This window comes from Chiloscyllium plagiosum, chromosome 1 (assembly GCF_004010195.1).
Source record: "Chiloscyllium plagiosum isolate BGI_BamShark_2017 chromosome 1, ASM401019v2, whole genome shotgun sequence".
Lineage (NCBI taxonomy): Eukaryota > Metazoa > Chordata > Chondrichthyes > Orectolobiformes > Hemiscylliidae > Chiloscyllium > Chiloscyllium plagiosum.
Genome location: NC_057710.1, coordinates 73,701,563 through 73,713,581, shown reverse-complemented (window position 1 = coordinate 73,713,581; position 12,019 = coordinate 73,701,563). Strand labels below are relative to the sequence as shown.

Genomic DNA, 12,019 nt, shown 5'->3' with positions numbered 1-12,019 from the left:
TGGTCCAACTCATCCATGCAGGCCAGATATCCCATTTGCCAGCATTTCAGCTATATCTGTCCTATTCATATACACATCCTGAGGCCTATTCAGCCTCATGGTTGAAACTTTATTGCTGGAACAGCACAGCAGGTCAGGCAGCATCCAGGGAACAGGAGATTCGACGTTTCGGGCACAGGCCCTTCTTCTCCTCCTATTCAGCCTCATGCCATAACTCCAACCCTCCAAACCCAGGAACATCCTCATAAATCTTTTCTGAATCCTTACAAATTTAATAACAACTTTCTTTTAGCAGGGTGACCAGAATTGAACACAATATTCTAAAAGTGGCCTCGCCAATGTCCTGTACGCAATGCACCGATCAATCCGAAGGGTCTATTTCTGTGCTGTATTACTCTATAACTCTGGACTCAATGCAGGCAGGGGTGCCAAATGCCTTTTTATTATCACTCTAGAATTCACTGATAATTCTATTGTTCTGCTCAGATAGCGTGTTACAAGTTGGTCTTGTGCTGTAATCACTACTGCAGCAACTGGCACTGCTCTGCATTGTGTTTTCCATTTGCCAACACTGAATGTAGTCCTTGTTGGAGGTCAGCTGCACCAGTGACCTCTGACCCCCCCTCCCCCGGCCCGTGCCGCACGTGGATCCCCGGCTTCTACTTCCGGCGGGCGCGGTCGTGTACGCATGCGTGGCAGAGGCGGTGTTCGCTGTTGTTCCGGTGGCTGAAGGTGAGAGCTGGAGGCGAGAGAGGGAGGACGCGAGGGGACCGTGGGGTGGACCCCGCACAGGGGCCTCGAGGCTACTAGGCCGAGGCCGGCGGGGCCCGGGCCAAGAGCCAGAGCAGCTCCGGCAGGGAGAAGCGAGGATTAAGCTGAGGCTGGATCCAAGGAAGGTGTTTTTGTTTTTAAAGCAGACAAAGTGCTGGGAATACCCAGCAGGTGTGATACCATCTGTGGGGAGAGATGGTATCAGGGATCTCTCTTCAGAAAGTGTTGTTGTTGTTGTTGTGGAGGATGTGGCATCGCTTCAGGTTGAACCTGATGGGTGTGGGCTGAGCGAGCGAAGGAGAGAGAATCGCTCTCCAGTTCAAAAAAAATGGGAGCTGGATTGAAGTTTCAAGTGGGAAGACATGTCAAAGTTCAGATGCTTGCTCACTGGCCTGGACGATGCTGGGTAACCTGTAATCTTGGCCACAGCATAATTAGGAGTGGGGGCACAGATCAGAATTGAAATCTGCTGGAAATTTGAAATAAAATCAACAGCATGCTGGAGAAACTCAGCAGGTCTGAGTTAAGAGCCAGTCTGAGTTGGCATTTGGATTACAAATTCTTCAGAACTTGGAATTAAGCTTTTTAAGAGTGAAATCAGGAGCATATTTTCCAAACGTAGGATAGTGAAAAATTTGAAATGCTCCCCAACAGACTGGATACTGAGATAATTGACATTATCAAGATAGTATGCTTTGAGATTTGTGGGGTTTTTTTTTTGTAAGCCACAGCATTGAGACATGTAGAGCAAAAGTCGGAAGATGAAGTTGAAGTACAGATCACCTATGACTTAAATAAATTTAAAGGATGAATTGTTGATTGGAGTTGATATTGTCTCATATGAATTCATAACAAATCCAGTCAAATGTTATTGATGAAATAAGAGCTTCACTGCCTTGATCATTTGATAAGGCTATGCTGTTGTATTCAACTGCAGTACATGTAAAACTGAGAACATTCTAGTTGATAATTCAAATGACCTGAATTGCTTTTGCAGTATAAACATATCATATCATATTTAATATTTAAATATTCAAAATTTCCTATACAGCATCTAGTAAGATGGCAGTGGAGTAGTGCTTCTGAGCCTGTGGTTTGTCTGCTCCATTTGCTTTTTTCATTTTTTTTGCTCTTTTTATTTTAACTTATCTCTTCGTGAAGAGCTTGGTGGCAAGTAGGCCCAGCTCGGATTCATAACAGCAGTATCAGAGGCAAGTTTGTGTTCCTGGCGGCTTCTGTGTTTGAGGCGGTCCTCGTGCTGACTCATGGCTGCTGTGATGGAGGTGAGTTTAGGTTCCTGTGGTACCTGCTCTCATGGAGGCCAGTTTGGGCCCAGTATGAGACCTGGTGGCAGTGACCCCATTGGCTAGGTGGACTCAAAGTGGACTCCTAGCAGTGTTGGAGCTGAATTTGGGCAGGAGTGGTACTTGGCATTGGTGTCTGCATTGATGAGGTTCATTGAGGACTCATGGTGGCAAGTGTGTCAGGTGGAGCCGAGATGACGCTGAAGAGTGGTGACATGGCAAAAGGGTACTCACCAGGCCCATGGTCCATGGCGGAGCACTTAACAAGAAGGACTGTGAAATTGGACACTTTTTTTCTTTCTTTTTCTCAGTTTTTTGCCTTTTATATTCTCTGTTTTAGTTTTGTTTTAAAATGGTGCTGGAGAGTAGTGACACTATACAACACTGTTTTTTGAAACAAGATACACATGACAATAAATAAATCAAATCAAATTTACTTTGCATCGGGATTAATAGAAAGTTATCAGCACTGACCACTGTTGAGAGAATTTTACAGCAGCATTTAGTGCCTGCATATTTGCAGATAAAGATGGAAATCAGGAAGTTTTTATCCAATTTACCTTGCTCTTCTACAATCTTTGCAACAATGACAACTTACCTATAGGCTCAGGATTAAACAATGTGAAGGGTGTGTGGTTATCCTATCCTAAAGTCAACTTTTAATTATGTGAATATTATTAGTCACTGTCAATTAGCCCCTCTGGCCCTGGTGGTTTGATTTTTACAAACATGAATTCCCATTCCTTTAGGATTTAATTATTGTTGCATATGTAATTATTTTGCTTTACATTTTCTGTCTCTTAAATTCACTATCTTGTTTTCTTTTCCTCAATTTGCTTTTTGTGGCTTATTTTAAATTAAGTATTGTTATTTCCTGAATGCAGAATTGAAGAGGTTGAGCATGTCTTTAAAACCTGGAACACTGTGATCAATGACCCTGCAGTCGTCTGCATGCTACGGCTCACTTGTGTTTTCGTGGTCAGTTTTAGTTTTGGCATAGATTCTGGAAAGTCACGCTGGATTGAAAGTTGCCACAGAACTCTGGTTTTCGAGAAAGAAGGAGACAGATAATAGGAAACTGAAATCTAGCTTAGACTGGCATCACCTGCCAGGAAAATGCTGGAATATTGTATTGTGAAAGTCAAAACAGGATACAAACAAAAATAAGAGTCAACATTTTGTTGGGGAACTTTGGATTAGGAGAAGTAGGCTGTTTGGCACTTTGCTTTTGAAAGGACAACTCAGCTAAACAGAATTTTTTGAGGATGTAACAAACTGGTTGGATGATGAGAAACCAGTGGATTTTCACAAGCATTCAGTAAGGTGCTACGTGACAGGTTTTTGCACAATATTAATGTTCATGGGTTTGAAGATAATACATTACCATTGTGGAAAGTTGGTTGAAGGAACAGAAGCAGGAAATTGGAATAAATGGGTCATTTTCAGTTGATATGATACGACTGGAGTGACACGATCAGTGCTGGGTCCTCAGCTATTCAGTCTGTTTTAATAACTTAGATAAATTCAGGGGCTGAGTATAATCTAATTTTGTTGACAAAAGTAGGTGCGGATGTTAGCTGAGAGGAGCATGTAAAGACTCTGCAAAGGAATAAAGTTGTCTTAAGTGAGTGGACTTAAACTGGCAGAGCTGGGGAAATGTGAAGCAACAGAAAAACCATGTTTATGTAATGGTAAAAAAATGATTAGACATTGATGCCCAAAGGAATTTGGGTACCCTTTTGGCTTCTTGCATAAAGTTAATATGGATTAAGAAGGTAAATGATTGTTGCCTTACATGAGGAAGGTTTGAAATAGATGTCCGTGTTGAGTCGGTTGCCAGAAATGGAGAACGTGAGGTCCAGGAAGAGGAGAGAGGTGTTCGAGATGGCCCAGGTGTACTTGAGGTTGTAAGGTGTTAGTGAAGTTGAAATTTTCAACCTCCTCATGGGTGGTGCCAATAACATTCATCAATGTAGTGGAGGAAAAGTTGTGGAATGATGCCGGTGTAACTGTGGAAGATGGACTGTTGTATGTGGAAGAACCAGGCATAGCTGGGGTCAATGCGGGTGCCCATAGCTACCTCTTTGGTTTGAAGGAAGTGGGAGGATTCAAAGGTGAATGAGGAAGTGTAACAAAGGTTCATTAGATTGATTGCTAGGATGAAAGGGTTTTTGTATGAGAGATCAAATAGAATAAACTTGTGTTAAGAGGCTGGTTCCGGCAGCTTGAGAATCTGGAACTAGTTTTAGTCGAAGGGATTGACTGTTTTGGTCTCAGATGAGGAGAAATTCCTTCACCTGAAATCTCTATGCAAGGGATTCCTCAATGCGAAAATGGTGAGCATTGATAGTTATGAGGGTCAGCCAGGGAAGTGGAGTTGAGGTGGAAGACCAGCTACAATCTTAATCATGAATAAAATGTGCTCAGAGTGGCCATGTAGTTTAGTCCTATTCCAATTTTAAAATATTTTCTTAAGCTCACAGACTTTCTTTACCATGTTCTCAGTAAGCTAAATGCACAGCTGGGTTCCTGATAATTTATAATAAGGTAAATATTAGAAATAAAAGTACAGAAATCCTTTATAAGGGATCATTCATGTATTAAAGTATACCTTTGCCATTTTTGTAATCCCCAATGGAAAACAAATCTTGGCTGTATAGCAGACGTGGTGTTAGCTTTAAAATCATATGGGGTTGAATCCCTCTGCTGCCTGCGATTTGAGTCTAGCCACGTGTGATATGTTTTGTCAGTTCACAAATGGATGCCAGCTGGGTTAACTCTCGGCTGTTGAACATCTTGCCTCAAGGGAGAGAAAAGCTGACATGGGATGCCATGGCCCCCACACAATATGCTCTTCAGGGATGCCTCACAGTAACTAAACATCTCACCTCATGGGAAGAGAAACTGATGATTCAAACTGATCTGGGCTCCACTAAGCATACCTCAAAGTAACTGAAGCAGCTTCTTTGGAGGGGCTGGCGTGGGGGTGGTAGTGGTAGGAAGACCAAGTGACAAAGGCCACTTCACCTCAACAGTGAGTGCATTTGCTAGCTGGGTGAAAAGAAGGATGGAGTTTTATTGACGGGGAGGTGTGTAAGTGCACAAAAGAGAGAATGTTAACAGCCTGACGCATTGATTAAATTAGCTCGCCTGGAATGCATCTTTCTGAAGTTGCATTTATTTTATATTTTTAAGTAAAGATGTTGCCTTTTTAGGTAATCTGATCAAGTTCATCTATAAAGGGTGTACAAATGGAAGGAATAGTTTGCAAATGACAGTTGACTTGGATACCCTCTATTTCAAAGAAAAGTCCATTTTGTGAGATCTTACGGAAAGCATGTGGGGTGATTGGAAGGCTTTACCATGTGCAGGGCCACATGGCCTCTTTCAGTGGTGTATAATTCTGATTTTCTTGAAAATAATTGAACAAAAATTGAAGAAATTATCTTAAGTTTAATGGGTAATAAGTGTTTCATACTGGGCCATATGGTTAGCTAGGCAAGAAAAGACTTAAAAAGATTTAGAAAAGTTTTATGGTAAATCTATAATATAGCACAAATGTTGGCTTCTGCCTTTGCCTGATGGACACTTGTCCTGTACAAAAAACACCACTGGGAAAAGGTCAACTCTGAAATCAAGAAGTCCAATGAATATCACCCACTCCACAACTTTAAAGCTTATCTGCTTGGACCTTAAAGCAAACTGCGTTTCACATTCTGACCATTTAATGCTCTGAAATCCATCCTCATTAGTTGAATGAAATAATATCTGCTGTCTTAAATGAACAACAGTTTACATTTTTATGTTACATTTTAATGCAATGAAATGTTCCGGGTGGTTCACAGTAGTATTATAAATTTAAAATATAAACTGAGCCACATTAGAGATATGTCAGATGACCCAAAGCTTGGTCAAATAGGTTTGAAGGTGTGCTTTAAAAGAAGAAAGTGGGGTGCTGAAATAAGGGGAGGGATTCCAGATGTTGGGGCCATGGCAGCTGAAGACACCAATTGTGCAGTTATGATTGGGAATGCACAAGCAGCCAGAGGAGCACAGAAGTTTTGGAGGGGATTAGAGAATCAGGGAGGGACCAAACCTTGGAGTGCTTTGAAATAAACATAATAATTTGAAAATCAAGGCAAGCAATAGGGGTTTTGAATGACCTCAACTTAAGAGTAGGACATGGGAGACCAATCAGGAGCGCATTGACATAAATAGTTTGAAATAGTTGAATTTTGCAAATTTCTTCAGTTGTTTGAAGCTTTTATGGAGTCATACAGCACGGAAACAGACCTTTTGGTCCAGCCAGACAATGCCAAATGTAATCCCAAACTAAACTGGTCCCATCTGCCTGTTCTTGACCCATATCCCTCCAGACCTTTCCTATTCATGTACTTATCCAAATGTCTTTTAAACACTGTTATATACAGTGGCATCTGCCGCTTCCTCAGCAAGTTCATTCCACAAGCAAACCATCCCCATGTAAAAAGTTTGCCTCATGTCTTTTTTAATCCTTTCTCCTCTCTTTAAAGATGTGCCCCCTAGTCTTGAAATTCCACATCTTGGGGAAAAGCCGACTGCCATCAACTCTATCTATACCTGTCATTATTTTATAAACTTCTATCAGGTCACCTCTCAACTCCTACGCTCCAATTTAAAAAATAATAAGTACACGCCTATCTTTATAACTCAAACCTTCCATACCTGGCAACATCCTGGTAAATCTCTTCTGAACTCTCTCCAGCTTAATAATATCCTTCCTATAACTGGGCAACTAGAACTGGACACTGTATTCCAGGAGAAGCCTCACCAATTACCTCACTCCTTCTCCCCCCCCCCAGAGTATCTGATTACTGTTTTAATGATGCTCCATATTATAGCTAGGAACCAGTTTGACTGCGAATATCAGTGATGGTGCGGATAGCATTAGTAGAGGTGCTCAGTCAAAACAACCTGTTGTTGGGATATTATGAGATGATCTATAGATTCAGTTCATATTATGATTAGTTAACATTAGCTAGATTTCAGAGAGAAATAATGATGTAAACACCATTGTAAATTTAGCTGACTTTTAAAACTATTTGACTAACATTTAATGACGTTTCTGACAAACTGAATGCCTAGCTCCTACCGTTTCCTTGAAATACTAGCAAAGGAACTCTACTTGAAAGGATTAGATAACAGCCCACAGCACTATGTCCTTTTAGAATCCAATAAATAATAATGAATTTTTAGTTTACTGTGGTAGCATTGCTGTCACACATAACAAAAAGTCATTAACCTAATATTTGTCAATAATATTATTTGTAAATCAAAAGAGCCAGTTCAATGTTAAATTTGGATTGTTCATGACCTTCAGACATATCTTGGGATTGGCCATGCAGTAAGCAACATTTATGTTCTAATTTTCACAATTCCTTTCTCTACCAGCAAAACTGGAGATCAATTTTTGCAGGGTGTGCTCTCCCTCTGGTCCTTTTTTGTTGATTTGCTTAACTCTGTGTCCTCTGTTTGGTGACTGTGCTATCAGAAGCAGTTTCTCAATATTTACCCAATCATTACTCTTCTTAAAACCTATATTAAAATTTTTCTCTGCTCCTAGAGGAGCAACCTTAGCTTCTCATCTTCCAACTGAAGTGAAGTTCCATATCTCTCCTGTCATTTTAAATTTGGCTATAAGAAGTTGGCAGGACAAGGTTTTTCTTAAACAGTGTATATACATAACCACTCCAGTGGGTGACCACACAAATCATACATTTGAATCCTGGACTGCCAGCCCTCCGCATCAACGTTAAATTGAATCAGCACTATTGGGAACAGATTGGGAGAAACAAACAATGATATGAGTTGACTTGGGTTTTAGTGCTGTTTATTTAAAAAAGTTAAGTTGAAGTTTTGAAATTAGGATACATAGACTTATAAAACCAAAATGCAAATTAAAAATGCAGTAATCTAATAAATTATGTTTGACTTCAGTCGTGAGGATAGATTGAAGAAGTTGGGACTATTCTCCTTGGTCCTTGGGGAGAAGGCCAAGAGGAGATTTGAGAGGGTTTCTAAATCAGGTGTGAGCTGGACAGGGTAAATAAGGAGAAGCTGTTCCTGCTGCTTTTAAAACAAAAAGGACAGAGATTTCAAAGTGATTTGCAAAGAAAGCAGGAGTGATGTCGGTGGGGTGGGGGGGGGGGGGGTGGCGGCGAAGAAAACTGCCCCTCTCAGTGTGTAGTTATGGAGTTGGTTAACTCCGTTGCCTGGACTGCTGGTTTGCGGTGTAGAGTGATGCCAACAGTATGGGTTCAATTCGCTCACCAGCTAAGGTTATTATGCAGGTCTTGCATTCCCAACATTATCCCATGTCTGAAATGTGGTGACCCTCATGTTAAACTCAACACCAGTCATCTGTGTCTTAATGAAAGAGTGGGACAATGATCCTCTTGGCTTATGGCAAATTTACTTTAGGTATGGAATGTACCTCCTAGAAATGTGGTAAAAGCACACTCAATTGAGGAATTTAAATGGGCATTGGAAGATTATTTGGGTAGAAATGATGTTCAGAGATAAGGGGAGGTAAAAGCAGGGGATTGCCTCGGTAATAGAACCACTGCAGGCATATTGGACTGATTGGTCTCTTTTTGTGCTGTGACAATTCTGTGATGACATACTTGCCTTGTGCTACTCTCACTATACCTTGATGTACACATGCCCTTCTAACAGGGTACCTGCATTCAAGAAAAGCTGGGCTACATTCACTGATTAGCTCATAGCTTATGAGATATTTTGTTGGACTTGAAGTACTTCCCCTAAAGCTCTCCGTAGGATCTACATTTTATTTTCTGAATTCATGTTAATTGATCGGGCAACAGGAATGCTCGCACATGAACACTTGACTCAGTGCAAGTGTGATTCCTCATGAAGTTGCTCACCACAAATGTGGTGTGCTTTTCCTGTTGCAGATCTGGGTAGTATTGAGTTTTCCAGGCTTGAACCCTGGTTTTGGTGATATTCACACTTGTTGTTTCCTTGGCTTCAGTGAATGCAGCGAATTGTTATCAGCATCTCTCCGTAGTGCAACATTACAAAAAGTAGCTTTTGGAATTGCTCGACGAAGGGTGTATTTAAAAAATAAAAAGTGGAAAAAGTGTACTCTCGAAGTGAGTATTTGCATTAAATCAAATGCATTACTTTACTTTTCCAGGTTGTTGTGTAAACAAGAATGTTGGACATCAGAAGCTGGGCAGAGTACATTGTCGAATGGGCTGCAAAAGACCCATATGGATTCCTTTCAACAGTTATATTGGCACTAACCCCACTGTTCTTAGCAAGTGCAGTGCTTTCATGGAAACTGGCAAAAATGATTGAGGCCAGAGATCGAGAACAGAAGAAGAAACAAAAGCGTCAAGAAAATATTAATAAAGCAAAAAGACCAAAAAAGGATTGAACATACAACCAGGAGACATTCCTCATCATGAACAAAAATGCAGCTTGTTTTTCATCTTTAACAATTGCAGTTATATTGTACAATAACTTCCCAAGGATGGCACCATAATTCACTAACTGTTTCATTGGAAATTTGCTTATAATATTTCAAGTTTTGGGGTTTTATGATATTCTTTAATATTGGGATAAAAACTTCCATTAATGCTTTACATTTTCTACTTCCTATTCGAAATGTACATTCTCATTCCTGTTTCATAAAACCTGTAATCTTGTGATTATGAAAGTGTATTGAATCACTGCACTGAAATCAATATATTGATACATTCATAAAAATAATGTTTGTGAGTCAATATAAGGTTACTGTTTCTGAATTGAAAAATAACCTCTAATTTATATTGAATTCTATTTTGCGAAGAACCTGAACCGTTATTGATTGGATTTAATTCACAGTTACAAAATAATATCGAGGAAGGAAAAACCTGCAGCCCTTTTATTTAATAATTATTTTGCATAGCAAAACCATTTTCAGATGAAAGTCTTTGTGGTATTTTTATTAGCTAATAACCGATATGAAGTAAATTGTTTTACACATCAGCATTACACCACTTGCATGTAATGTTATAAAAATGTTGCAAGCTGCTCTGTCTCAAAACAGAATTTTTGCCAAATAATTTTCCAAGCAGGTGGTGCTCTTTAATTCAGAGCATGGAGAAACTAAATAGTATCTTATATACTGTAAAGATTGTTATATGGTCTGTTGAATGGCATGAGTTGAATGTTGCTTTGTTGATTGTTAATGGCATCACTCATTAGTATGCTTTGTGGAGGCATTGTACATTGCAAAAGGGAATATCTACATAAGCTCTAAAGATATTATGAATCTGTGTTTATTATAAATGTGATGGCAGTAGACTGCTGCTAATGTGTGATGCATATCAAACTTTAATTACTGTACTTTAATTCCTTAAACTTTTAATTACTTAGCAATTTCCCACTTACACTAAACCTGCTTTATCTTACAAAATGTTAACTCTGCAATTACTGGAAATGTTATAAAAAATAACCTGGAAAAGACAGGCAATATTTGCAGGTTTGGTAGCAGCAATGGAGAAAAACATTTCAGGAAAGGTTATTGATCTCAAATGTCAAGTTTCTGTGCTCATGGATCCCCCCAGACCTGCTGAGTATTTCCAACATTTTATATTTCTATTACCAAATATGCTAGCTGATAACTGTACCAGCACAGCTTTTGCCAATAACCTGTGCTGGAATTTATCATTAGTCTATGGCTGAGCAAAAAATGGTGGGAATTTATAATTAACTGAGACCAAAAAGCTTTTGATGTTCTATACCAATCACAACAATTTTAATATAACAATTAACTCTCTGCAACCATTAGAGAATATTCCCATTACTGACCTTCAATCAACAGAGGGCCAATGGTAGTGGTTGGGCTTAAGCCACATCATAAGAGAAGGTTTCCCGTGTAGTTATTGGACTGGAATGATTTGCCTCCAGCCATCTTCCTTTGTGCGAGGTGCAATTCTTACGACTGCAAATTTTTGATTTCCATTTTTCTAGGGTTCTTAGAAGCTTCAATCTTTCAAATGCTACCTTGTGGCAAAGGGAGTCATTCGATCTAACAGCTTCCAACCTCTTTCACCTTTTAGAACAATGGCAGCAGACAGATGGGAACACTCTCTAATCAGCTTAGCTTGGAACTATCATGGTTTTTTCTTTGTCACTAGACCATAACCTGGGAATCCCTTCCTCTGGTACCTGGACTGTAATAATTTATGAATGTGGCTCAAATTCATCATTAGCTGTTAGGGTCAAGCAACAAATGTTGGCATTGCTGCTGCCACTCAAGTCATGTGAATGGATGTCTTCATGAATTAGCATCAGTTAATGCAAATAGTTTATTTTCTTTCAATCTTGAGCTACAGCCATTGCTGATAAATCTGCCAATTATTGCTTACTCTCAGCTTTTTTTGACAAACGAGTATGCTATTTTCTGTAGTCAGTGTGGCAAATAACGAAATATCTGCCGGGAGGGACATTTTAGGGTTTTCATGCAGTGCAATTGAAGTTATATTAATGCTAGGGACATATATGATTGGCTGCCTGTATCCTATTTTGTGACTAACAGGTTTTGGAGGTGTTGCTAAAGACTCAGCAATTTGCTGCAGTTTATCCCTTTGGTCCATTCGATATTATGAAGTAGTAAGGAAATTGCTTCCTACAGTGATGCATCATCCAAAAGTAGGCCTCTTCATTAGGAGAAAGTGAGGACTGCAGATGCTGGAGATCAGAGCATAAAAATATGTTGCTGGAAAAATGCAGCAGGTCAGGCAGCATCAAAGGAACAGGAGAACCGACGTTTCGGGCATAAGCCCTTCTTCAGGAATGAGGCGGGTGTGCCAAGCAGGCTAAGATAAAAGCTAGGGAGGAGGGACTTGGGGGAGGGGTGCTGGGAATACGATAGGTGGAAGGAGGTTAAGGTGAGG

General features: G+C 39.9%; 1 protein-coding gene across 4 annotated transcripts; it reads left to right on the top strand.

Annotated features, from left to right (window-relative positions):
* Positions 1 to 636: 636 nt before the first annotated feature.
* Positions 637 to 9,845, top strand: smim15 (small integral membrane protein 15). Of its 4 annotated transcripts, none has more exons than XM_043689387.1 (2): positions 637 to 732; positions 9,271 to 9,845. In XM_043689387.1, exon 2 carries the CDS (start codon positions 9,289 to 9,291, stop codon positions 9,511 to 9,513), a length of 225 nt encoding a protein of 74 aa, XP_043545322.1. In that variant the 5' UTR covers positions 637 to 732; positions 9,271 to 9,288; the 3' UTR covers positions 9,514 to 9,845. The 4 variants fall into 4 exon arrangements, with proteins under 4 accessions (XP_043545322.1, XP_043545332.1, XP_043545325.1 ...); XM_043689397.1 differs by lacking the exon at positions 637 to 732 and adding an exon at positions 739 to 892; XM_043689390.1 differs by lacking the exon at positions 637 to 732 and adding an exon at positions 739 to 896.
* The last annotated feature ends 2,174 nt before the right edge of the window (positions 9,846 to 12,019 follow it).